This window comes from Nomascus leucogenys, chromosome 2, assembly GCF_006542625.1.
Source record: "Nomascus leucogenys isolate Asia chromosome 2, Asia_NLE_v1, whole genome shotgun sequence".
Classification (NCBI taxonomy): domain Eukaryota; kingdom Metazoa; phylum Chordata; class Mammalia; order Primates; family Hylobatidae; genus Nomascus; species Nomascus leucogenys.
The window spans coordinates 45,951,433-45,979,314 of record NC_044382.1 but is presented as its reverse complement, the minus strand read 5'-3'; the positions used below and the strand labels follow the sequence as shown (position 1 = coordinate 45,979,314).

At 44.5% G+C, this 27,882-nt stretch overlaps 1 protein-coding gene across 2 annotated transcripts in view; it reads right to left on the bottom strand.

The window, feature by feature from the left end:
- The window catches only part of GLG1 (golgi glycoprotein 1), a 162,487-nt gene that overhangs the window by 7,552 nt on the left and 127,053 nt on the right, over positions 1 to 27,882 (bottom strand). For both annotated transcript variants that reach the window (XM_030829271.1, XM_030829276.1), the window contains exons 11-25: positions 25,125 to 25,278; positions 22,277 to 22,414; positions 19,441 to 19,527; positions 17,229 to 17,291; positions 16,052 to 16,165; positions 14,836 to 14,924; positions 13,794 to 13,911; positions 12,310 to 12,402; positions 10,231 to 10,368; positions 7,593 to 7,716; positions 6,721 to 6,863; positions 6,356 to 6,457; positions 3,936 to 4,043; positions 1,240 to 1,360; positions 20 to 126 (exon numbers count right to left, since the gene is read on the bottom strand). In XM_030829271.1, the coding sequence (XP_030685131.1) occupies positions 20 to 126; positions 1,240 to 1,360; positions 3,936 to 4,043; positions 6,356 to 6,457; positions 6,721 to 6,863; positions 7,593 to 7,716; positions 10,231 to 10,368; positions 12,310 to 12,402; positions 13,794 to 13,911; positions 14,836 to 14,924; positions 16,052 to 16,165; positions 17,229 to 17,291; positions 19,441 to 19,527; positions 22,277 to 22,414; positions 25,125 to 25,278 (1,699 nt within the window). The remainder of the gene's footprint in view (positions 1 to 19; positions 127 to 1,239; positions 1,361 to 3,935; positions 4,044 to 6,355; positions 6,458 to 6,720; positions 6,864 to 7,592; positions 7,717 to 10,230; positions 10,369 to 12,309; positions 12,403 to 13,793; positions 13,912 to 14,835; positions 14,925 to 16,051; positions 16,166 to 17,228; positions 17,292 to 19,440; positions 19,528 to 22,276; positions 22,415 to 25,124; positions 25,279 to 27,882) is intronic.

Sequence of the window (27,882 nt, the reverse complement as noted above, 5' to 3'; positions counted from 1 at the left end):
AGATTCTCTTGGTCATTACCTTTGCTGCGTAACTCCACATCTCAATCCGGTCATTGAGGCGCTTTTTGCACTCGGGCTGTAACCTCACCCGCTTATCCTCCAGTGCTTCCATGAGACAGGACATTTCTGTGGGAGGAAACAAATAAGAAGAAGAACCTGAAACTGTACAGAATAGAGAAATTTCTGTAAAGATGGGGAAAAGGGTGCACAACCACCAGAGAATTCAGATCTGTAGGCTCAACAAAGTTAAATACATACTAGAAAACTTGACCCAGGATCCAACAATGGAGAGAAATGATATGTAACCTCCAGGGTTGGCGTCCAAAGCCTCTCTTAAAACCTCCTTATTTTTAGAGCCAGGTGTGGTGGCAAACACCTGTAATCCCAGATACTTGGGAAGCTGAGGCAGGAGGATCCCTTGAGCCCAGGAGTTTCAGACTACAATATAGTAAGACCTTGTTTCAAAAAATTAAAATGAAAACAGGCTGGGCATAGTGGCTCATGTCTGTAATCCCAGCACTTTGGGAGGCTGAGGTGGGTGGATCGCTTGAAGTCAGTAGTTTCAGACTAGCCTGGCCAACATGGCAAAACCCTGTCTCTACTTAAAAAATACAAAAATGAGCCAGGCATGGTGGTGGGTGCCTGTAGTCTCAGTTACTCAGGAGGTTAAGGTGGGAAAATCACTTGAACCCAGGAGGCGGAGGTTGCAGTGAGCTGAGATCATGCCACCACACTCCAGCCTGGGCAACAGAGTGAGACTCTGTCTCAAAAAAATAAATAAAAATAAAAACAACTTCTATTAGTTTTATTGGGCATATGTGGCTCAAAAAGAACTCTCACACTTGCCTTGGCTCCCTCCTCACACAAAACCTGTCTACTGAGTCCACTGTGGCCACCGGGGAAGTGTATGAAGCTGGCTTCTAGTTTGGGCACCGGGAAAAGGACCACGATGATGACTTTAACTTCTGCTTCCCGAATAAATACCTCAACTCTCCCTGTTTATCAAATCTTTAGCTCCAGTCATAACAACGTCAGTTCAAACTTGCCGGCTTATTCCTAAATTCATGATGCCATAAAGGCCTAGTTTTGGCATCACCCAGGTCCCCAGGGAATGTTGTCTATGACTGGGCTACAACTATAGACCATACAGACCACAGTAGCTGCAACTGATGTCTAAGAGGGAGTCTTTGCTCTTCCCAATAGAGTTCAGACAGGATCAGAGTGAACATAGAGACTTACGACGCCCGCGGCCAGGGGTGATGGCTGCACAGTGGTGCTTAATGTCCAGGGCACAAGCAGTATGAAGTACCGGGTCAACAAAGATGTCTGCTTTGCTTTCCTTCAGCATGTTTAACACTTCCTGGAAAGGGAGGGTGATTGCGGACAGAGCTTTTGAAGGGGAAATGCATCAGATCTGTTGTCTGTAAATACTTCATATACAAATAAAAAAGGGGGGAAAGTTGAGGGCTAACAACAGAGACCACTTTGGGACAGGTTGCAAGGTGGTGATGGTGTACAGAATGCAGAATTCAATTGAGTAACTAACTACCTTTTAGGGATACAAAACTATGTGTCTAAAAAAAGCAGGGGACTGTAAATGACTATAAGATCAGATTTGGATTTTTGGCATTCCCATACGTCATGTCATATCATTTTAAAATACCTATATGTTAATATTTTTATTGGTGTGATACAATTACTGTGTTACTTTAAGAAATATGAAAACATGTGAAATCTTAAAATCAGAGTAATATGCTATATTAAAATTATCAATCAGGACTGGGGGTGGTGGCTCATGCCTGTAATCCCAGCACTTTGGGAGGCCGAGGTAGGAGTTTGAGACCCGTGTGGGTAACACAGCAAGACCGCCATCTCTACAGAAAATTATAAAAAAAAAAAAATTAGCTGGGCATAATCGTGTGCCCTGTGGTCCTAGCCACCTAGGAGGTTGAGGTGGGAGGATCACTTGAGCCCAGTTTGAGGTCCAGTGAGCTATGACTGCACTACTGCACTTCATCCTGGGAGACAGAGTGAGACCCTATCTCAAACAAAAACAAAAACAAAAAATTCCCAATTAGATAAAGGCAGATTTGTTTACAAAATGTTCTACTTTACCTCTGTTGTCCTCAGAAAGAAAAACAGAATGGACAGGGCATAACATCTACTACAAGTGCAATTCTTATTTGTGTTTACAGATGTCCTGAATGAGAGGAATATCAACATGATGGAACTGAAATCAACTCTGCAGATTCTCCATTTATACATAAGGGAACTATGGGAGGTAAAGATAGGCCAGAAATGCTTCCATAAATAAAAGTTAGTACGCTCCAGACAAGACTCTACTCCCTATAAAACAACAGTAAGAGAAATTAAAACCATAAACCAAAGGCCAAATAATATTCTAAAATCCTCCCCAAAGTTATATGGGATCATGTGATGATAAAGGAGGCAAAGGAAAATATACCGATCTAGCTTTCAACATTTTTAACAGATGAAAAAATGTGCACACAATATTCTCAATTATTCCATAATGACATCAATGAAATTCTTTTTTAAAAGGTTAATTTTGGCTGGGTGCGGTGGCTCACACCTGTAATCCTAGCACTTTGGAAGGCCGAGGCGGGTGGATTACGAGGTCAGGAGATTGAGACCATCCTGGCTAATACAGTGAACCCCCGTCTCTACTAAAAATACAGAAAATTAGTCAGGCGTGGTGGCGGGCGCCTATAGTCCCAGCTACTTGGGAGGCTGAGGCAGGAGAATGGCATGAACCCGGGAGGCAGAGCTTGCAGTGAGCTGAGATGGCGCCACTGCACTCCAGCCTGGGAAACAGAGAGAGACTCCATCTCAAAAAAAAAAAATTAAAAAAGTTACTTTTTTTTTTAAAAAAAGATCAAGTATATTATTTCATTTTCAATTTTGCAAGATAATGTATGCTTAGTGATCATATTTTGACAAAAAAAAATTTTTTTTTTTAAACGGAGTCTCACTCTGTTGCCAGGCTGGAGTGCAGTGGTACGATCTCAGCTCACTGTAACCTCTGCCTCCTGGGTTCAAGCGATTCTTCTGCCTCAGCCTCCCGAGTAGCTGGGACTACAGGTATGCGCCACCACGCCCAGCTAATTTTTGTATTTTTAGTAAAGACAGGGTTTCACCATGTTGGCCAGGATGGTCTCGATCTCTTGACCTTGTGATGTGGCCACCTCGGCCTCCCAAAGTGCTGCGATCATAGGCATGAGCCACTGGCCTGGCCGACAAATGTTTTTATATAACATTTCTGAAACAAACTAGTTTTAGTTTCACTGACTTCTATGAATGTGGAACACTTACTGATATATTGCGCCTGGCATTTTGCTTTGGCATTACACTCACAGTATCTTTAAACAACGATCTAGTCATGGGGATGAGACATACTCATGTAATTAGTACATGTGAAAAGAATATTCACGGCCGGGCGCGGTGGCTCACGCCTGTAATCCCAGCATTTTGGGAGGCCAAAGTGGGCGGATCACGAGGTCAGAAGATCGAGACCATCCTGGCTAACACGGTGAAACCCCGTCTCTACTAAAAATACAAAAAATTAGCCGGGCTTGGTGGCGGGGGCCTGTAGTCCCAGCTATTTGGGAGGCTGAGGCAGGAGAATGGCGTGAACCCGGGAGGCAGAGCTTCAGTGAGATCATGCCACTGCACTCTAGCCTGGGCGACAGAACGAGACTCCGTCTCAAAAAAAAAAAAAAAAAGAATATTCACATTATAGGAGATGAGCAGTCAAAACCAAATGCAAGTTTGGTAAGAAGGAACAGCAAGAAAAGCATGCTGGGCAGAAGGTTGAGATTTTCAGTTTTATTACCAAGGTAGGCAGACTACAGCATTAAAAGGAACAAGAGGAAAAAAAAAAGAAAATGAAGTGAGGAAAACAAGGTGATGGTGGTTACCTTTTTACATAATTCTGTTTTGATCTTGAGCAAGTTGACCTTGAGGCACTCCTCCACCTGACCTGTCTGCTCTTGGGCTGCTGCTTCTTCAGCACATAGACTGGAGATCTGTTCAGGAGACACAAAAAACAAAGCCACCCCACTGAGCACAGAAATGAACTGAGTTTCTTCTTTTTTTTTTTTTGTTTTGTTTTTTGAAACAGAGCCAAGCTCTGTCACCCAGGCTGGAGTGCGGCAGTACGATCTCGGCTCACTGCAACCTCTGCCTCCCAGGTTCAAGTGATTCTTCTGCCTCAGCCTCCTGAGTAGCTGGGACTACAGGCGCGTGCTACCATGCCTGGCTGATTTTTTTTTTTTTTTTTTAAGACAGAGCCTTACTCTTGTTGTCCAGGCTGAAGTACAATGGCACGATCTCGGCTCACCACAACCTCTGCCTCTCGTGTTCAGGTGATTCTCTTGCCTCAGCCTCCTGAGTAGCTGGAATTACAGGTATGTGCCACCACGCCCAGCTAATTTTATACTTTTAATAGAGACAGAGTTTCTCCATGTTGGTCAGGCTGGTCTCGAACTGCTGATATCAGGTGATCACCCACCTCAGCTTCCCAAAGGGCTGAGAGTACAGGGCATGAGCCACCGCAACTGGCCTGATTTCTGTATTTTTAGTAGAGATGGGGTTTCGCCATGTTGGCCAGGCTGGTCTCGAACTCCTCACCTCAGGTGATCCTCCTACCTTGGCCTCCCAAAGTGCTGAGATTATAGGCATGAGTCACCACACCCAGCCCGAAGTGAGTTTCAAAAGCAGATAAGTCCAGTGATTCCAATCAGCTCCGGACACCGCAGGTTCTGTGCCCCCCCTTCACTGGCCTCCTGCTGTTTTACAAGCCAGGGGCAGTAGCCCTGCTATCACCAGAACCCTTGGTCTCTAAACATGTTAGTTTGATGATCCTCCCACACCTGTGCCAGGGCTCATCTCAAACAGTTTCCTGGTAGGTTTCATGCCCCTCCTCCTGTATTGGATGCCAGGCTTCATTCTTCACAAGGACTGGCACACAGAGTGGAAAATCAATAAATGTCGTATCTTTACGCTGTCTACACTGAAACTTGAGTCAGATCTCAGGACTTGTCAAAAAGAAGGCTGCTACTTGATTCCAGAGGAGAAAGATTATATATAACCAAATAAAATACGAAAAGCAAATGCTTGACATTCACATAGGTTCAGGGTCAAACCAGACTCACAACTTGAAAGTGTGCACACGTGCGTACCTGCACATACACGCACACATACACAGGAGTTGAGAAACAGCCCACAGCAAAGACAAAAACATTAACTTTCTTTGGACAGTTTTATGAGTGAGCTTTTTTGTAACGGCTTTTGTTATGAGCTCCTGAAATTAACATACGTTGAACACGGCTCTCCACAAGGCCTTTTCTAGCTAAGAAGTCCAATAATTTCCAAAGATGGGCACTTCCTTCTAGGGCCATTATAGAACTACTTTTTTTTTTCTTTTGTTGAGACGGAATCTCGCTCTGTCGCCCAGGCTGGAGTGCAGTGGTGCGATCTCGGCTCACTACAAGCTCTGCCTCCTGGGTTCATGCCATTCTCCTGCCTTAGCCTCCCGGGTAGCTGGGACTACAGGCGCACACCACCAGGCTGGGCCAATTTTTTTTTTTTTTTTTTTTTTTTTGGTAGAGACGGGGTTTCACCACGTTAGCCAGGATGGTCTCGATCTCCTGACCTCATGATCCGCCCACCTTGGCCTCCCTAAGTGATGGGATTACAGGGGTAAGCCACCGCGCCCGGACTTTTTTTTTTTTTGAGACAGGGTCTTCCTCTGTCGCCCAGGCTGGGGTGCACTGGCATGATCTCAGCTCACTGCAACCTCCGCCTCCCGGGTTCAAGCGATTCTCCTGCCTCAACCTCCTGAGTAGCTGGGATTACTGGTGCGCGCCACCACGCCTTGCTAATTTTTTGTATTTTTAGTGGAGACAGATTTCTCCATGTTAGCCAGGCTGGTCTCGAACTCCTGACCTCAGGTGATCCACCTCCTTGGCTTCCCAAAGTGCTGGGATTACAGGCATGAGCCACTGTGCCCAGCTGGAAGTACTTTTATTTTTCTGGCAAGTCTTGGGTTTACCATCCAGAACAAGGAGAAGGGAAAAACAAATTTACAGAGAGCTATAATGAAAGAACACCCTTGTTCAACAGAGAAATATGGAACAACGCTTTAGAGTGTCAGGACTAACGCCAAGTTGAATTCAGTGTTACAGAGAACAGAAATGCAGACCATGGAGAGCTTAGAAGATGGCCTTCAATTCACCGGATCACTCACGGCTGAAGGGAGAGAAAGTAAACAACTTTTCTCCAATGGAAACTTCTCTGAACACCTCTGTGCGTAACCAGTTTTGCACGCAAATCCCACCTCGTCTGAGCAGTGCAGCTGGAGCTGAGGATCCAGGCGGTAGTCCAGGGCGGACTCCTGGATAATGATTCGGATCTGGTCTTCGCAGTCTGAAGACAGGCGCTGCATGTGACAAAGGGAGGAAACACGCGCTGATCAGAAAACGAACCTTTTATACAAAAGCAGGACATGAAAAAAACCAACAACAAAAAGAACAAGAAAAAACAAAATGCCTGCTTTTGATCTGGCCCCTTAGCCCCCCACGTTCAGGAAGATATGAAAAAGGTCTTGGGAAAACGGGAGCAAGCTAGGGATTTCAAAAGAGAAAATTCCCAGGGACAGAGGCTCCATAAATACACCTTTGTGGAGAGCTCAGGCCAGTTTACCTGGTCAGCATATCTCAGCTTGAGGCAAGAGATGACTTGTCCTTCTAATTCTGAATCATCCTTGGCCTTAGTCAGGATACCGTGACAGAATTTAGGAATGTCAGCTTTACAGGCTTTTCTTAGCATGGGGTTTAAGCGGTAATCTAGAGTAGAAAGCAGTGAGCATGTGACAAAACATTCCACCTGATTCACACATTTTTAGATATCCACCTTCCTAAAGGGAGCATATTATGTCAATGACCATGACTACAACCATGGATTTGTCTATTCAATAAACATTTACTGAGCTCTGACTACACTGTTTTTAATCAGCAATATGACTTCGTTAATGAGTACTTTTGGAGGTCCTCAGGAATCTTTCTACTCTGCGGGGTTTTGTGGGGACTCCAATACTCTAAGGAGTCCTCAGAAAAATCAAGGGCACATCAGCAACCTTCCCCATAACAGATACTTTTGAGAACACTGAAGAAGAAATACAATATCCAACTCACCGTGACCATTAACTTACGAGGTCTTCCAACCCAGAGGTGAAATATTTCTGTTCCAAACCAGATTACCTGTACATTCTCCTGGCACACTCATGAAGTTTTATTGAATTTCTAGATTTTTCTTTCCAAGGATTGCCGGCCCTGATTCCTTCTGAACGTTCTTTAAGGGCAGTTTTCTGGTTCTTGTGGCATCCTCTCTCCCCTGACTCTCCCTCCATTTTTCTGGATGCTCCTCAAAGGAGGAAGTCCTCCTGCTTACACTCAGACTCCTCCCTTAAAATTCCCAGGCAACAAAGCCCTGGGAGTTTGAGTAGGTCACTCTACAGCCACCGAATTCCTTTTCAGATACTTCACAGGGCCAGGAGAGCCAAGCCAAGATCTTACCTGTGTTCTGGGTGATCTGGCGCTTGGTTATCATCTGTTTGCATTTGGGATCCATCAATTCACTGTTTTTATTTTGCTTCAAGCACTGCAACATGGTTTTAGAATCTGCTTCTGGACAGAACCTCTGCAAAGAAACAATTTTATAAAAACAGCTATCTAAATATGGCGATTAACTCCATCTGCGACCACTTTTTTTTTTTTCTGGAGACAGAGTCTTGCTGTGTCACTCAGGCTGGAGTGCAGTGGCGTGATCTCGGCTTACTGCAACCTCCGCCTCCCGAGTTCAAGCAATTCTCCTGCCTCAGCCTCCCAAGTCAGCCTCCTGAGTAGCGGGGATTACAGGCATGCGACACCACGCCCAGCTCATTTTTGTGTTTTTTGTTTTTTTTTAGTAGAGACGAGGTTTCACCACGCGTTGGCCAGGCTGGTCTTGAACTCCTGGTATCAGGTGATCCACCTGCCTCAGCTTCCCAAAGTGCAGGGGATTACAGGCATGAGCCACCAGCCTGGCCACTTTTTTTTTTTTTTTTTAAGGCTAGTCAAGTGAAGCAACAGGAATGTAGAAGAACAAATAAATCTGTAAGTAGCTGTGATCAATTAGTTGTAAACAGCACTGCACTTGGACCAGCCTGTGATCACCCTTAACATCTATCGGAAAGCTGATGAAAGCAGCAGCATGAAAGCATCACGTGGTACAAGAGGAGTAGGTAGGCCTGAACAAGCACCCCACCCCAACTTCCCCTTTCTTACTTATTCTCTAATACTTCTCACATTTCTTTCTACTGCCTCACTGGTTCTTACACAGGATTGGTTCCTTATCTAGAGGGTGATGTTAAGTTCGATGGCATCTCAGGAACTTACTTATTGTTTAAGCATGAATGTAACACTGTACTAGGTGGCTGTACAGCCCTCAAGCCCTACCTACCCAACTCTAGTGGGAAAACCTAGGAATTCTCCACTAACCAATGTGAACAAGGATGTGGGGTAAGGACCCATTTGGTTCATCTTAACTAAAGGGCTATAATCCTACCAGGCAGTAAAAGGCTGGGGTCCTATACACTTATTGCTGTCCTTTAAGTCAGGGATCAGTTGTGGACTAGTAATAAACTCCCTATCCGTTCCGCTAATCCGCAAGTCTTCAAGTGTCACAGTGTCTGATAAACTCTGGTTGAGACACTTGAGCATTGAGCCTCTCTTCCTAGTTCTGTTTCTAGTTCTCTAAAGAGTGTGATTATAATCTGCTGACATCTTGTTATGGAGACATGGATTGCTCACTGACTTTTAGAAAATTTTCCAAAGCTCTCTCACATCAGAGCCTGACATTTCCATTTTTACATATGACTCAATTTCATCAGGCCAGTTAAAAAGACTTACATTGTAACTTGCAAAATTCTCTCTGGAATTTATTTGATAGTGTAAAAAGTAGCATTTTACTTTAAAGGAAAGCTGAAATAAAGGAGCTAGAACCTTTAGTTTAAGTTTTAAAAAATTTTTTTTTTCTTTTTTGAGACAGTCTTGCTCTGTTGCTCAGGCTGGAGTGCAGTGGCATGATCTCGGCTCACTGCAGCCTGCGCCTCCCGGGAGCGATTCTCCTGCCTCAGCCTCCTGAGTAGCTGGGACTACAGGCATGTGCCACCACACCTGGCTAATTTTTGTATTTTTAGCAGAGATGGGGTTTCACGATGTTGGCCAGGCTGGTCTCGAACTCCTGACCTCAGGTGATCCTCCCACCTTGGCCTCTGAAAGTGCTGGGATTACAGGCGTGAGCCACCGCGCCCAGCCGAACCTTGAGTTTAATGCATGTGTGGCGAGATCAAGGAACTGATATCTAGGTACTCAGATCAGCCCTGTTGCAGGGAATATCTGCTGGAGGAGGGAATGAAGCAAAACAACCTGTAGAACAGACAAATCTTCTGAATGTGCCAGATGGATGATCAGGACACTAGATGGTGACTTTCTCAGTATAGCTACCATTAATCGTCTTCAAAGCCAATCATTTTGGCCGGGCGCGGTGGCTCACGTTTGTAATCCCAGCACTTTGGGAGGCCAAGGCGGGCGGATCACGAGGTCAGGAGATCGAGACCAGGGTGAAACCCCGTCTCTACTAAAAATACAAAAAATTAGCCGGGCGTGGTGGTGGGCGCCTGTAGTCCCAGCTACTCGGAGAGGCTGAGGCAGGAGAATGGCGTGAACCCGGGAGGTGGAGCTTGCAGTGAGCCGAGATTGCGCCACTGCACTCCAGCCTGGGCGACAGAGTGAGACTCCGTCTCAAAAAAAAAACAAACAAACAAACAAACAAACAAAAAAACCAATCATTTATTTATTGCACATCCATTTACTTGTGCCTCAGGGCAAAGTGAGGTCAGTTATCCTGGCTCTGTGGTTTCCAAACTTGAGCCTGCATCAGAACCCCCTAGGGAGGCTGTTAAGGCAGGCTTTGTGCTCTACTCCCAGAGTTTCCGATTCAGCAGATCTGGATGGGGGCCCAGGAACCCACAGGCTCCCAGGGGGTGCTGCTGCTGCTGCTCGTCTAGGGACCACACTCTGAGGAAGCTGAGCCTGAGGAAGTCGCTGCCATTGTTTGTGCTTTGTTGTTTTGTTGTTCATCCATGCTCGGCCTTTGGTGTCAGCCCCTCACCTTTATCATCTGCTTGCAGACCCTCATGAGGGTGTAGTCTAGCTCTGGGTCCATCATCTCTGTCTCCTGCAGCTTAAATACTTTCTGGTGGCAGCGGGTGCTTAGCTGCTTCTTGTTTTCTTTCAGACATTCAATAATCTATAGCAAAAGAGTTACAGTCAAGTTGAGAGATGTCAGAGACTGCTCATCCATGTGTTCTGACTGAAGCATTCAGCTCCACTGTGCCTCCCATTTCTTTATCCATTTCTCATTCTCAGGCAATAGGAATCAGGATTTCCTTACCAAAGATAAGGATTTACAACCTTATAGCTGACAACAAACCCAACTAGATAAAAACTCAGGATGACTGGCAGGCTGTGCTGGAGTCTAACAGAAAAGAAACACACCCAGGATTTCTGGTTTCTTCTGCCTTCCAGAGCTGCTCCTTGTCCACATTCGTTTTGGAGCACACGATAGGCTCTCTGCATTTTCCCAGAGCAACAGCTCCGACTAGACAGTGGGCACAAACCAGGAGTTCAATTCAACCCACTATTTACCACCTGAGAAAGACTGCTGGATGCTAGATATGAATCAGACCCAATTCTCAGTCTGATAAATTCACAGCTGCACATGGCAAACTTATGTAAACAAGTAACTATGATTAAAAAACGATGAGTTATCACTCAAAATACAAAAGCATAAAGTGTCACGAGATGAATTTTAAGGTAGTGAATTAAGTATATCCTGAAATCTTCCCTTCCCTAAACCTTTAGATATGATGAAAAGAAAGAAGGAAAGCAGATGGGAAGGTGCAGCAGCTAGGGCTATCGCAGGAAGCCGTAAGATTTCCGGGAAATCCTCAAGACATGGCCAAGAAGCACTAACTAGTTGAGGAACACTAATATTGTAAGAAAGATGATAAATAAAATGAACCAAGGAGTCAAAAACTGAGGGAAAGGGGTAATAAAGCAATCAAAACAGAATTTTAAAATATATTTAAAATCCTCAGAACAACACAGAAGACAACAGTAAATAAGAATCAAGAATAGGTAGTTATGAAAAGAAGCAATGAGAAAGCTAGGAAATGAAAAACAAAACTTGACTGGTGGTCTCCTACAGCAGAATGGACAAAGCTGAAGAATAAATTATATGCTGGGAAAGAGAACTGAAGAATTACCTAAAAAGTAGTATAAAGAAAAGTACCAAAGAAAAAGTTAAAGAGACATAGAAGACGGACTCAGATGCTCCAATTGTCTAACAGGAGTTCCAGAAGGAAGGAAAGGGAAAGCAGTACGTGGAAGAGCAATGACCGAGAATGTCCCAGAACTGAAGGAAGACACAGATTGTGAGATTGAAAGAGCCAACCGGAAACACACACAAAACAAAAGCCACACCTAACCACATCATACTGAAATTACAGATCATTACAGATAGAGAACACTCTAAAACCCATCAGAAATGGATTAACTACAAAGCAATGAGACTTACACTGACATCAGAATGCATCAGCAACAGTCTGATACAAGAGGACAATGAAGTAATTATCTCAAAGGCTGAAGCCCCATGGCAATGCCCTTAACTAGAAGAGGTAGCCGAGTAGTAAGGAGAACATTTTTTAAAAAATCACTTGTTTGTACTTCACTCCTGGCAGTTCTGGATAGGGTCCTGTTTCTGTGTATTAAAAAAAAGCGTCCTAGGTGATTCTGATGTGACGTCTAGTTAAGAACTTCTGTGCAATGGGAACACAGTGAAGTAACGGTTAATTTTGGAGGTGCAGAGTATTGAGAATGCTACAGAGAAGGAAGCATCTGAAAGATCATTAGGAGTTTACTAGGCAGACAAGGTAGGGAAGGATGAGGTAACGTGAAAGAGGGAAGAAAATGAATTAGAGAGGAGTGCAGGTGAAGAACTCAGGGAAACACAGCCTGATGTAGCTTAAGAAGGGATGATTACGTTGGAAGGGATGAGATGGGTCCTGTCTCACCAGCAAAAGATTCATGACTAAAATGTTACCTTCTTATGGGCACCAGCTTTTGAGAAAAGATTAAATGTTACCTTCACATTACTTTTACAATTAAAAAAAAAAAAGCAAAAAGTTACCTGAGCATTGCCATATTGCACAGTGGAACAGTAGTTTTTGATGTCACTTTTGCAGGCTTCATATAGATCTGGCTCGAGGCGGATGTCCTCCGTCTGCATGAGGGAGCCAGCATGGAAAGGTGAGCTTGGTTTAGGCTGGAGATGTCATATGTTCTATAAGCTTATTTGTTGACTGCATCTTGTCTAGTGACCCTGGCTTCTACATAGCAAAGTGGCCTTGCAGCAAGAGAATCAGGCTTTACTTTCAATTCTGTCACCAACTAGCTGCAAGGCCTTGGACCTTCCTTGCAAAACAGCATGCCAAGTCTACCCTGAAACACCTTATTTAGTCCTTCACAGGACTGCTGAGATGTGAAAATCACTTTGGAAAGTCAAAACCATTATATAAATGTAGAGTTCTACTTTTATTATTACTTTAATGAAAGAGCTAGGCTCAAAGTTAGGGAACCAAATCTTCTAGCTTGAAATAAGTCTCTCTCTCTCTTTTTTTTTTTTTTTTTGTGAGACAGTCTCGCTCTGTCACCCAGGCTGGAGTACAGTGGCACCATCTCGGCTCACTGCAACCTCCATCTCCCGGTTCAAGTGATTCTCCTGCTTCAGTCTCTCAAGTAGCTGGGATTACAGGTATGTGCCACCACAGCTGGCTAAGTTTTTTTTTTTTTTTTTTTTGAGGCGGAGTCTCACTCTGTCGCCCAGGCTCGAGTGCAGTGGCGCAATCTCGGCTCACTGCAAGCTCCGCCTCCCAGGTTCACGCCATTCTCCTGCCTCAGCCTCTCCGAGTAGCTGGGACTACAGGCGCCCGCCACCACGCCTGGCTAATTTTTTGTATTTTTAGTAGAGACGGAGTTTCACCGTGGTCTCGATCTCCTGACCTCGTGATCCGCCCGCCTCGGCCTCCCAAAGTGCTGGGATTACAAGCATGAGCCACCGCGCCCGGCCAAGTTTTGTATTTTTAGTAGAGATGGGGTATCGCCATGTTGGCCAGGCTGGTCTTGAATTCCAGACCTCAAGTGATTTGACCGCACTGGCCTCCCAAAGTGCTGGAATTACAGGCATGAGCCACCTCGCTGGCCTAAGTCTCTTTTAGTACAGGCAGGGTTTCATCACGTTGGCCAGGCTGGTTTTGAACTCCTGACCTCAAGTGATCCACCTGCCTCAGCCTCCCAAAGTGCTGGGATTACCTGCATGAGCCACCGAACCCGGCCCCTGAGGGCATTACTGATCCAGTGATTGGATCACATGCTTAGTTAGAGCCTGTCTTACAGCTGGACTTCCAGTTATATGTGGGAAGAAAGGTTTTATCATTCAAAATCAAAAGAATGCCACAGGAAGCTAATGGTCGTATGGTAAAACTTTTGCACAGGACTTCAAGTCTTAACCATCACAGTACTGGATAAAATTCCTCCCCCTTGCCCTAGCCTCTCCCCAACTTTCCAAGCCCTGGCCCACTGTGGTTTCTGGGAGCAGAGGCTGGGAGGCATTACCATCTCCAGCTCCTCCACGCGGAGCTGCCTGCGGCACTTCAGGGACACTCTGTGCTCCTTGGCTTCCTGCAGAGTGTCGTTGCGCACAGTCGTGCTCAGGCAGATCACCACGTCCACCCTGCAGACGAAAGGAGAAGCTTGAGGCTGGCTGGGGCCACACAAGGGCAGATGGCCTGAGAGCCGGGCTGCGGGGGGGGTCACACCATTAAGAATTCAAGATGCCCTTTTGGGGAATGTCTTTCCTGTAAGGCTGTTTTTTTTTTTTTTTTCAGGGTGCTAAAAGCTGCAATTTGACTGTGGGTGTCATGAAAGGCAGGCAGCAGCATGAACGCTGACTACATTCCTGACGGAAGGGGAAGCCAGACAGGGCACACGTGTGCAAGGACAGTTCAACATCTGTGTTAAAAACATGTAACCACAGAGGAATGCTGCTAACTCTAGGACTGTACCTTTGACCTACTGTGAAACTCACTCCTGAAAGGTAGAGAAACCAGAGCAAATTGGGAATTTGGTTTATATTAGGGCAAGTGTTCTAGAAATGGCCCTTTCAAATAGCAACATGGAAGAATCTGGGCAGCCACGCTGAAAAAGCTTATCAGTTTCCTCATTAAGACTTAATTCTTAAATTAATAAAGATTCTGTTTCTTCACTAAATATCTAACCCAATACAAAAACTGCTGCATCTTAGATGAGATGACATAACGGGACGACGCAGGGAAGAGGTCAGTTCACCTCTTTCACTCACACTGCACCCTGCTTCTCTAAGTACATAATCCACCCCTACTTCATCAGTTAGATGGCCTGACCTGGAAAAATTAAAAATGCTCCTTTAGCCTGTGGGACCTCCATGTGAGAACTACCATCGCCAGAAGCTCTGTCCAGACAGTTGAAGTGCTTGCCACGCTAATCAAAGGGGAGACGCGGGAGACCTCCAGGGCTAACCCCACCAGGCAGCAGGAGGGCTGCCTGACATCACGCATACTCATTCCGGAGCTAAGAGGGACTTCGGGAAAGTGGAATGAAACAACTACAAGCTACATACTTCTTTTTTATGTTTGGGCAAAGCTTCAACACGTCCTCCTTGCAGGCCATTTTAAACTTGTAAGAAAACCGAAAATCCTTCATCTGCACCTGAAAGGTGAAGAGAAAGAAAGTCAGAAGTTTTGTGGCAACTTGTGGTCAGTAGTGGTAGGGGGCACTTTTTCATATAGCTCTTACAAGCCTGTTTACAAGACCCTGCATGGCTTGCCCCACACCTGAGACATCATGACCTGCTCATCTCTCCAGTACTCCCCCTACAACAGGCAGGCTTCCTTCCTTCCTTCCCTCCTTCCTTCCCTCCCTCCCTCCCTTCCCTCCCTCCTTCCTTCCTTCCTTCCTTCCTTCCTCCCTCCCTCCTTCCTTTCCTTCCTTCCCTCCCTCCCTCTTTCCTTCCTTCCCTCCCTCCCTCCTTCCCTCCCTTCTTCCTTCCCTCCTTCCTTTCTTCCATCCATCCATCCATCCATCCTAAATAAAAATACGACATATATTTGAAAAAAAATTTTTTTTTTTTTTTTTAGACAGAGCCTTTCTCGTCATCCAGGCTGGAGTGCAGTGGTGCGATCTCGGCTCACTGCAACCTCTGCCTCCCGGTTCAAGTGATTCTCCTGCCTCAGTTTCCCGAGTAGCTGGGATTACAGGCACCTGCCATCACACCCAGCTAATTTTGTATTTTTTATAGAGACAGGGTTTCACCATGTTGGCCAGGCTGGTCTCGAGTTCCTGACCTCAGGTGATCAGCCTGCCTCAGCCTCCCAAAGTGCTGGAATTACAGGTGTGAGCCACCATGCCTGGCTGGAAAAAATGATTTTTTTGTTGTTGTTAAGATGGAATCTTGCTCTGTTGCCCAGGCTGGAGTGCAGTGGCGATCTCGGCTCACTACAACCTCCGCCTCCCAGGTTCAAGCAATTCTCCTGCCTCAGCCTTTGAAACAGCTGGGATTACAGGTGTGGGCCACCATGCCCGGCTAATTTTGTATTTTCAGTAAGAGATGGAATTTCACCATGTTGCCCAGGTTGGTCTCGAACTCCTGGCCTCAAGTGATCCACCCACCTCGGCCTCCCAAAGTGCTGGGATTACAGGCGTGAGCCACCGTGCCTGGCTGGAAAAAAAGGACTTTTAACAGAACATCAGAGGTGCTCTGATGTTCCAAAAAAGGAAAGGATTCAGTCAACATCCAGGCAGCTATGATGGGATATCGGCAGCCAGGTGTCACTGACCAGTTGGAAGTGGGTGACTCCGATGGCACACTTCTCGTTCATGTCCTTCTGGTGTTTGTTCTGTATCAGACACTCCATCAGGTCCCCAGAGTCTATCTGGTTATCTGCCACATCCTGGGGAAGACAGCAAGCATTTACACTTCATTGGTAACAATTAATGAACAAAACGTGTAGCCCAGTCCGAAACAAATGCAAGCAGGGTTGATTCTAGAAGCCCTCACACAAAAAAAACATACACCATAAATTGTAATCAAAATAAGCCCGAAGAATCACAGTGGTATACATTCAGTGGCATAAAACTGACACAGCACTGTGTTCTGTATGAGACAAGAATATATGCTTTTTTTGTTCACTTTCCGAAAAGCAGCTGGCTTTTGGGATAATATCTAACATAGCCTCCCAAGTGTCAGATCCTAAAGGTTCCTGGGTATGTTTCATTCCCACAATTTAAACAGTTCAGTAAATGAATATGAAATAATCAGAATTCACTCAATATTGAGGTACTAGGAGACAGTTGGAAGGAGGAGCCACTATTACTGCTAACAATTCCTAGGCTGATGCTAACAATTCCTAGGCTGATGTACTGGAATCAACCCTGCATACTAATGGGGGTTTCCCTGTTCCATCTCTTCTTAAAAAGGGCAACTCAGTAACTGCTGCTAGCCACATACCTGCTTTTACCTACAAAAGCTAATCAAACACAGGTTCCGGGATGGTGGCACTTCTCTCTTGATCTTGTTTACATTTTCTTTTTTAGACAGGGTCTCACTCTGTTGCCTAGGCTGGAGTGCAGTGGCACAATCACTGCTCACTGCAGCCTCGACCTCCTGAGCTCAAGTGATCCTCCCACCTCTGCCCCCTAGGTAACTGAACTACAGGTGTGTACCACCACACCCAGCTAATTTTTTCTATTTTTTGTAGAGACAGAATTTTGCCATGTTGCCCAGGCTGGTCTTGAAATCCTGGGCTCCAGTGCTCCTCCTTGGCTTCAAAGTGCTGGGATTACAGGTATTGGCCACCACATCTGGCCTGTTTACATTTTTAATTTTAACTTGTCAAAGCTGGCTAACACTCAAGAGTAACACATGCTGAAGACAGATGAGTCTGAGATACTCGGGGGAGAGTCCCTGTCAATTTATTTCTGTTTTTAACCCTTGCTCCTCCAGACATCACTTACGTGGCAAAAGTTCTGAATTATGGGCTCACAGGCTCTCATCAGCAAGGCTTCTATTTGAATATCCTGTAGAAGATTAAATATATTAATACTTCTGCTTTAGAAAGAGCACGGGTGGAGGAGGAGCAGTTTCTCTTTCTGAATCAGTAATATCTGATAGGCAAATAATCTAATACATACTTTTGGAAACTGTTCTAGTATTTGAAGTAGATAGCCCCAGAATAAACATAGAACTGCTCCTCTGTTATACTTTGAAAGGCAAATTTTTAGAGACATATTCGCTTTCGGCCTGAACAAATGAGAAGGCAGAATTAAGAAAAGTGAGGTAAAAACACATGTAGCAATAACATTAGAGTATGCAAAGCCTTTGGAGATTTTCCCAAAATGCTAAGTAGTTCAAAATGAAAATAGGGGTAACTGATATCCATCTTCAGTTTATAAGCTCATAAGCCAGAGCACTGCCCTCAAAGCAGATGCCAAACCACTGTTTCTGGGGAACACATACTAATAATGCCTTTAAACAGGTTTCTCTGTGCAACACTAGCTCCTGAAAAAACACCTTCCTTTAAAGAGCTATACACCCAGACTGCTCTCATAAGTCCATGATGATAATGATAATGATAATGTGAGAGGAGATGACAAAATGAGAGAAGGCAATGAACTCCTGAAAACTAGAAAGCAAAAAAGAACTGGTTGAGAAGTGTAATTTTACATAATGCCAATTATGATAATTCAAATAGAGTACTAAAAGGTTTAAGACAAAATGGTAGTTCCCCACTTCTCTGATTTCTGGCCCCACAAAATAACTTTAACATGTTTAGCTGCCCTCCTCTGTATTTCTAAATAACATCCCAGTGCTTTATGAGGGTTTCTAATCCCTTTTTTTTTCTTTTTATTGAGACGGAGTCTGGCTCTGTGGCCCAGGCGGGAGTGCAATGGCGCAATCTCGGTTCACTGCAACCTCTGCCTCCCGGGTTCAAGTGATTCTCCTGCCTCAGCCTCCCAAGTACCTGGCAATACAGGCCTGTTTCGCCATGCCCAGCTAATTTAATTTTTGTATTTTTAGTAGAGATGGGGTTTCACTGTGTTGGCCAGGATGGTCTTGACCTTTTTTTTTTTTTTTTTTTGAGACAGAGTCTCACTCTGTTGCTCGAGCTGGAGTGCAGTGGTGTGATCTCGGCTCAATGGAAGCTCCGCCTCCCGGGTTCACGCCATTCTCCTGCCTCAGCCTCCCGAGTAGCTGGAACTACAGGCACCCGCCACCACACCTGGCTAATTTTTTTGTATTTTTAGTAGAGATGGGGTTTCACCATGTTAGCCAGGATGGTCTCGATCTCCTGACCTTGTGATCCGTCCGCCTTGGCCTCCCAAAGTGCTGGGATTACAGGCATGAGCCACTGCACCTGGCCTCTAATCCCATTTTTAAAATATTTTAGTGGGTTTCAGGATGGAACAGGGATAAACATAGGTATTCAATCTTCCATGCTGAGCTGGAAGTCCTCAGCTTTTATGTTCTGAAACACACAAACATTACCAAATGACCTAACTAAAAGAGCGAGGGATGAGAGAATGGGAATGTGTAGATTGCTCTTGAATGTGACTCTGATGTGAAGTACTGCTGCTATTTTTTTTTTTTTTTTTGAGACAGAGTCTCCCCCTCTGTTGCCCAGGGTGGAGTATAGTGGCACAATCTAGGCTTACTGCAACCTCCACCTCCCGGGTTCAAGTGATTCTCCTGCCTCAGCCTCCCAAGTACCTGGCACTACAGGCGTGTTTCACCACGCCCAGCTAATTTTTGTATTTTTAGTAGAGACGGGGTTTCACTATGTTGGGCAAGTTGGTCTCGAACTCCTGACCTCGTGATCCGCCTGCCTCGGCCTCCCAAAGTGCTGGGATTCAAGGCATGAGCCACCGCGCCCGGCCGTACAGCTGCTATCTTAAGGGGGAAACAGAGGCAAGTCTAATGAGTATGATAAATCTAATTTATGAAGAAAACCAAAGGGCTGTATAGTGTTTTTCTAGAGAAATGAGGGAAGGGGCTCACAAAGCAACATAATATACTTGTTTATAAAACAAATATGGAAAATTTGATCAGGTTTCTTTTGATTGACAGAGAATCTGCACTCTCAGGAGTCTAGAAACAGCAGAACCAAACACAAAAGGCCAGGATGCTGGCAGCCACTCTCCTCCAATGAGTAAGCTGCATACCACTTACCTCTGATTCTAACTCAGTGAGGTTGCCAACTATATCTCTACATTCCACCACCAAGTCATCCAGATGGTCCTGGAGGCACTCCAGCTCCTGCAAATATAAAGGCAAGCCACTGGCATTTATCAGTCACATACATGAACAAGGGAAGGGGAGATATCAGCATCATGACACTTCCCTTTTCAGTGGTCCTCCTTTCTCCTTTTTAAAACTACCTCACTGAACAGGACACAAAAGCTTTGCTTAATTCCCCAGACTAAGATTGTTAAAAAGATAATTACTTCATGTAGCAGGTTGGTTATGAGGGCCAAGTGGGCACAAGAGCCATGCAAAGGCTGGGCACGGTGGCTCACGCCTTTGATCCCAGCACTTTGGGAGGCTGAGGTGGGCAGATCACCTGGGGTCAGGAGTTCGAGACCAGCCTGGCCAACACAGCAAAACCCCATCCCTACTAAAAATACAAAAACTACCCAGGTGCGGTGGTGGGCGCCTGTAATCCCAGCAACTCAGGAGGCTAAGGCAGGAGAATCGCTTGAACCCAGGAGGCGGAGGCTGCACTAAGCCAGGATCATGCCACTGCACCGCAGCCTGGGCAACAAGAGTGAAACTCCATCTCAAAAGAAAAAAAAAAAGAGCCGTGCAAATCCCTCAGAAGACCAAATCTACAAGTGCAAGGAGAATCAATCTTCAAGTGTCCTCAAAGTCTAAAAACCTTATCAGGCCTTGATTCCATTTTTAATCTGTGCTTTGATAATTTGTCACCTCTCATTTTAAATATGCATTTTAATAATGATCATCAAATTCACAGTGAAGAGCACAGATTATTTTAAGACTCTTTATTGGCAAAGTAATTGGGAACCAGGGGTCTGGAACACAGGATAGAACTGATAGCTCCTGCAAGTCAGATCTGGGATTCTAACTCCAGTATACATCAAAAGGGTCCTCTGAAGAAAAACAAGTGAACACACTAGAGTTTGGGTACCTAAAAGCTATCTTGTCTGGGCTTTGGAAACCAAGCTGGAGCTATCTGTAGCATTAGTCTATTACTATTCCTTCTAGAGGTTTACAGGTTTAGAGGTTTCAAGTATCGTATCAGCTCACTTTCACAAAGCATATCAACAGCTATTTCTCAGCAAAGTGCTCCGTTAAAGGATCAAGTTTAACTTACTATTCTGCAAGAATCTCTCTGTTTCAGAATTAGAATGTGAGGGGAAGAGAGGAGTTGTAGGAATTATAGAATAAAAGGAAAAAAAAAAAGCTAAAGGAAAATACCCCAAACTTTTGGGAGTAAAATAAATGGCTAAGAGAAAGATCCTATTAACAGAATCCTGGCTGGTCGCAGTGGCTCACACCTGTAATCCTAGCACTTTGGGAGGCCAAGACGGGTAGACTGCCTGAGCTCAGGAGTTCGAGACCAGCCTGGGCAACATGGTGAAACCCTGTCTCTACTAAAATACAAAAAATCAGGTGGGTGTGGTGGCAGGTGCCTGTAATCCCAGCTACTAAGGAGTCTGGGGCATGAGATTTGCTTGAACCCGGGAGGCAGAGGTTGCAGTGAGCCGAGATCGTGCCACTGCACTCCAGCATGAGTGACAAAGCGAAACTGTCTCAAAATAAAAAAAAAAAAAAGAAGTCTTAAGTTTAGCTTCTCTATGACGGACTGCAATATAGTGCAGCTTTCTAAAGTTTACTTTACTCGGGGTTCTAAAGGAAACTATTTTCTGAGATTCCAAATCACCATATCCCTTGTTTCATTGGACAGAGGCAACAGAAAGCTCAACTATAAGCATTTTCTAACAATATACCCAACAGAATTGTAGCAGGCTCAGGAAACAGACTGCCAAACATGATAGTCCTATGCTCAACAGACCTGAGTAGGCAACCACGTTTCTTCTTTAAAAAGTCCAATTCCTGTACGTGTAACTTTTTCATACTGTACTTCCAGAGGGGGTTTTGTAGTGGTACAAATAGAACCCAGAAACCTGAGTTCACTCCTTGAGTATTTATGTGGCTTTAAACACGCAGCTACTCCTACTGCTGAGTATCCTGCATTCAGATGGAAGACAGCTAGCTTCTCACATGACCTGCAGTCATGCATTTTTCCTTCTTTCCCTTAAATTGGGACACAATCCTAAGGAGCCAATCATAGCACTCAGGGAATTCTTGGGGGCTGCTCCTTCCCTCTGCTTTCCAGATAGAGAGGCTATATAATGAACTGAACTGAATTTTAGGTAAGGAAACGTATACACTTAACTTTTCTGAGCTTCAATTTGTCAACCAGGTGAGAAAAAATTCCATTTCTATATGTTTTGTGGGACTGTTCTAGGGCATGCCCACTATTCATGCAGACCAGTACTCACATATGCACAGATTTACACCCTGCTTATCTCAAAAGGACTTAATGGAGAAAATGAATTAAAAATGAGTAAAACGAATAAAGATGAGAAACAAAAAGGAAAGGAAAATACGTTAAGAGGATGTGAAATGGACCCAGTAGTAAGCTTTCTACAAAAATGCCTACCATGAAATCTTATATACCTGTAAGAGGCAGGCCATACCTTTGGCTCTAGAAGTTTTAATAAGCAACAGGAAGAGGGAAAATAATCAAATACAAAATACAAAAACCATAATGCAAAGACAAACTCGCTGCCAACTATTCCTGATACAAAGACCAGAGAGAAAATTTTCCTGAGAATTTCTTCCAGAGAAAATATTGAATAATACAATAAATCACGTCTGTAAGGTAAAGAAAGATGGATTTTATGGTGTTTGTACTCTGCATAAAACGTTAAACATTAACATCATCATTATTGTAAGATAAACAGAAAGCGATGTCACCTACCTGTCCAGTCTCTGTTTTCTCACTGCACCATTTTCCCAGATCAATCAGGCACTTATCCTGGAGGGCAGGATCCAGCTTGACGTCCATGGCACGCTGGTGTAGGATCCTTTGGACTTCAGCTCGGCACTCCCGTGAGAGCTGCATGAGAAAAAATGAGCTAAATACTTGAAAGGTAACAAAACAAAAACACAAAGATATGAGATAAACCTGTTATGAGGAAACTAACAAATAACCCTGTATTTTATTTCCCAAATTTTACACCTCCAATATCTTCCAGAATAAAAATTAAATGTTGCGGCCAGGTGCGGTGGCTCACGCCTGTAATCCCAGCACTCTGGGAGGCTGAGGCAGGCAGATCACCTGAGGTTGGGAGTTCAAGACCAGCCCGACCAACATGGAGAAACCCCGTCTCTACTAAAAATACAAAATTAGCCAGGCATGGTGGCACATGCCTGTAATCCTAGCTGCTCGGGAGGCTGAGGCAGAAGAATTGCTTGAACCTGGGAGGCGGAGGTTGTGGTGGGCCGAGAATGCACCATTGCACTCCAGCTTGGGCAACAAGAGCGAAACTCCGTCTCAAAAAAAAAAAAAAAACATAAAAAAAAAAAATCAAAAAATAAAATGTGAAGGAGGCTTCAAAAAGCCCGTATCTTTAGGAATGCAATTATACATATTCAGCAGTTTCTAATATACCATATAAAACAACATTCTTTTATGAGAGTATCCTGATAAAAGTGAACTGGCTTCATTCAGACTAGGTTAGTTGGGAGAGTTTTATGTTTGTTGTTTTGTTTAGCAAAACTAATTTGTCAGTCTATGAACGCCAAGTAGAAGATCAGATCCAATTCAAGAGAGTATATATACTTGACTCAGGAGAAATGAGTTCAAATTGACCTAAATCAGAAAAAGCAGGAAAACGTAGATATAACAGTTATTATGAGACAGGACTGGACTCTTCTAGATGAGCTATGAAGAATTAGCAGCGGGTAAAGCAGGCGAAAACTAGTATTTTTCCAAGGGCCATGACAAAGCTGTTATTGACAGATACAGTTAGTCTCTCTTGCAAAAAAAGAAAAAAAAAGCCAGCATACCTGGGGCAGGAAGGATGGAAAGTAACTGTTTACAGAACACAGGATTTCCTTTTGGAGTAATGGAGTGTTTTGAAACTAGATAGACATGATTACCACACAACATTGTAAATGTACTAAATGTCACTGAATTTTTCTCTTTAAAATGGTTAAGGCCGGGCGTGGTGGCTCACACCTGTAATCTCAGCTCTTTGGGAGGCTGAGGCGGGCGGATCACCTGAGGTCTGAAGTTTGAGACCAGCCTGACCAACATGGAGAAACCTCGTCTCTACTAAAAATACAAAAATTAGCGGGGCGTAGTGGCACATGCCTGTAATCCCAGCTATTCGGGAGGCTGAGGCAGGAAAATCACTTGAACCCAGGAGGCGGAGATTGTGGTGAGCCACAATCGCGCCACTGCACTCCAGCCTGGGTCAACAAGAGCGAAACTCCATCTCAAAAAAAAAAAAAAAGTTATTATGGCCAGGCGCGGTGGCTCATACCTGTAATCCCAGTGCTTTGGGAGGCCCAAATGGGTGGATCACCTGAGGTCAGGAGTTCAAGACCAACCTAGCCAACATGGTGAAACCCCGTCTCTATTAAAAATACAAAAAAAAAAAAAAAAAAAAAAATTAGCCGGGCATGATGGCAGGCACCTGTAATCCCAGCTACTCGGGAGGCTGAGGCAGGAGAATCAGTTGAACCCAGGAAGAAGAGGTTGCAGTGAGCCAAGATTGCGCCACTGCACTCCAGCCTGGTGTGCAGTGAGACACATTCGAGAGTGAGACTTTGTCTCAAAAAAAAAAAAAACAAGGTTAATTTTATGTTACGCGAATTTCACTTCAATTAAAAAAAAAAAAAGAAAAAAGAACACTAGCACCCTAGACTCCAACTCCTTCTTATTTAAAAGAGAAGAAACCTCCTACCCCCTAGTCACTATAGTGACTAGAAAGATGCCAGGATTTAGGAGCCCCCATGGTTAATGAGAGGCTCATTATATGGAGAGAAAAAAAAAAAATTCCCACGTTTTCTCACACAGCAGTATAAACACCGGGTTAGGGTGCAGCAACTGAAGTACGCCATTTCCTTCTGAGTCCCCTCATTCTGGATTCGAGATAGCCAGGCTTTTGCATTAAGCTCAGAAGGGGTATTTCTAAGGATGGATGAGAAGTGATACCATCTCAACTCTCTGGAACAAAGGCAGGACTGATAATGGAGCATCTCAGAAGGTAGAGAAAGCCATCATGGAGAACAAGTGCATGTCAGTATGCACCGGGAAGCAGCCGATGCTGCCGAGAGCCAAGCACACACAAACATCCCAACAAAAGGCAGCAGTTGGGGCAGACAAATACCAAGAGACTGAGGTATGGAGGTTTCTGCTCCAACCAGTCCATGGGCAGACAATGCGAATGTGTTCAGCTGCCAAGAGGAGAAGCCTAAAAGCCTGGCTAAAAGCTTCTAATGGATCCTTAAACCTAAATAAAGTTAGGACAGCAGAATTTAACTGTCCATTTGTGATTCAGATTTTGGGAATTAAAAAAAAAATCTGGAAATCTTCCCCCAACCACTTTGTTAAAAACATAAAATCAGATGATAGAAGCTGGTAGGGCAACTCTAAGTGCACTCATGGAAGGAAGAAATTTCTAGAAGTGCAGCAATCCTCTCCCCACAAAATAGTCTAAAAAGTTTTCCTAAGATGACTGAAATCAGAAGAATATACAGCAAACAATTTAAAAAACAAATGACAATAAGAAGAAATGAAGTCGATATTCACTGCATACCCTCCTTCCCTGTTCCTCAGTGCGGTAGGCGTGTCTGTATAAACAAGAGAACACAGCTCCCTGAGGCATAAATTCACTGGTCTCATTCCAACCGTGGGTGTGGCAAAGACGAGAAGCGTCTCCCTGGCACTTGCGGTATAGTACAGGGTCCAGCCTATAAGGTTAAGAGTTAAAAGATAACCACTAATTAATAGACATTTCCTTCTAACATAGGCTCAGGGTTTTTACGAGGTGTTTGCTTGTATACTCATTGATAATCACTTCCAGGGGCGTGGAGACAGAAGATATGTAAAAGTATATTCCTGAATTTTTTTTTTTTTTTTTTTTGACACAGGATCTCTCAATCTGTCACCCAGGCTAGAGTGCAGTGGTGCTATCTTGGCTCACTGGAACCTCTGTCCCCCAGGGCTTGAAGACAATCCTGCCACCTCAGCCTCCCAAGTAGCTGGGGCAACAGGCATACACCAGGCTCTTTTTTGATATTTTTGGTAGAGACAGAGTCTCGCCATATTGTCCAGACAGGTCTCAAACTCCTGAGCTCAAGCAATCAGCCTGCCTTGGCCTCTCAAAGTGCTGGGATTACAGGCATAAGCCACCGCACCCAGCCATGAATTCTGTTCTTAATGAACAGACAGTGGTCAGCACTGTGGGAGGCCTAGACAGGAGAATAACCTTCTATAGAAGTTTGTTGGGCCGGGCGCAGTGGCTCACGCTTGTAATCCCAGCACTTTGGGAGGCCGAGGCGGGCGGATCACGAGGTCAGGAGATCGAGACCACGGTGAAACCCCGTCTGTACTAAAAATACAAAAAATTAGCCGGGCGTGGTGGCGGGCGCCTGTAGTCCCAGCTACTCGGAGAGGCTGAGGCAGGAGAATGGCGTGAACACGGGAGGCGGAGCTTGCAGTGAGCCGAGATCGTGCCACTGCACTCCAGCCTGGGTGACAGAGCAAGACTCCGTCTCAAAAAAATAAAAAATAAAAAAAAATAAGTTTGTTAACCTTCTACAGAAGATTTAAATTCTCCCTCAAAGATATCTTGGCTTTGTTAGATACCTAACATTTTAATAGACTTAGCACTCACATGCCCTGGTTGAAAACAGGAAACTAGAGTTGTAGCCACCATCAGGCAATTCACAACTTTTTATTTAATACTTTTTACTAAATACCTTTTTCTAAGTAGGAATGAAGTTCAACCCTATGTAATATATTAGATTCAGTAAGATCAGGAAATGGCAAGATAAACAGTCTCCTATTCAATTTTCTTTCTTCTTCCTGTGCCAGGTAAGGTGGTTATCTTTTTGGTTACTTGAGTGTCCTTATCATATTTATAAGCCTTGACATTTAACTCTGAATCTGGAGACAGTGGATTAGACAATGAGCCTGCTTCCTCTCCACATCAGACCAGGGCATGCTTAATTCTGTCCATATTATATTGTCAACTTTGGTAGATGGCTAGTTAATGGGAGAAAAAAGCTAATATTTAATGAGTAACTATTAAGAATGAATATTTAATGAATAACTATGCAGCACTTTTTTTTTATTATGGGGGAAGGAATTAGAGGAGAAAACGTGATTTTGATTAAGGCAATACACTCAGTAGACTATTTAGGTTTAGATGGCCTGAGTAAGCAAAGGGAAATTACAGCCCAGCTTTCTGTAGTCCTTTCCAGAGCTAATTTGAAGGAATAGAAATAAGAATACATTGAATCTTCAAGTAATCTCTTTCTAGTAAAGTAGGTGGGCAAAACACATGCACACACACACGTTTTTTGAGATAGGGTCTCACTGTTAGCATGCAGTGGCATGATCACAGCTCACCGTAACCTACAGCTCCTGGGCTCAAGTGAATCTCCTTTTTTTTTTTGAGACAGAGTCTCGCTCTGCCGCCCAGGCGCGATCTCGGCTCACTGCAACCTCCGCCTCCCAGGTTTTAAGCCATTCTCCTGCCTCAGCCTCCCGAGTAGCTGGGACTACAGGCATGCACCACCTAAGCCCAGCTAATTTTGTGTTTTTAGTAGAGATGGGGTTTCACTGTGTTAACCAGGATGGTCTCGAACTCCTGCCCTTGTGATCCTCCCGCCTCAGCCTCCCAAAGTGCTGGGATTACAGGCGTGAGCCACCACACCCAGTTCAAGTGAATCTCCTGCTTCAGCCTCCCAAGTAGCTAGGACTACAGGTGCACACTACCGTACCTGGCTAATTTTTTTTTAGTTTTTGTAGAGACAAGGTCTTGCTATGTTGACCAGGCTGGCCTTAAACTCCTGGCCTCAAGCTATCCTCCTGCCTAGGCCTCCCAAACTGCTGGGATTATAGGTGTGAGCCACTGTGTCTGGCCAAAATATATATTAATCACCAAAAAAAGTTAACTACCACACCATGGTGGCTTAACAACCGAATGGAGAAGCCACTGAACTTGAAAAGCTAGAGGAGCAGTTGGATCCAGTACTGGCTGCTTTGGAGGTGGGGAGAGAAAGCAAGATGCGGAAAGAGGAGGCGAATGACAGCCAATGAACTCAGTGATTCTGGCTGTAATACAGATCCTTCTCCTAGTTCATCCTCCCACCCCCGCCACTTTTTGTTAACAGAATGAGAGGGAAATTAGAGAATCAAGTTGTCACTTATTGACAAAAACCTCTTAAGACAGACTTAATTCAGTAACTCTGAATAAATAAAAGCCAATTCCCGTAACCACTGCAAATCAATAAAAACACAACTGCACTATTTTCTTCTTAGAGACATATCTGAAGGTGCTTTTGCCA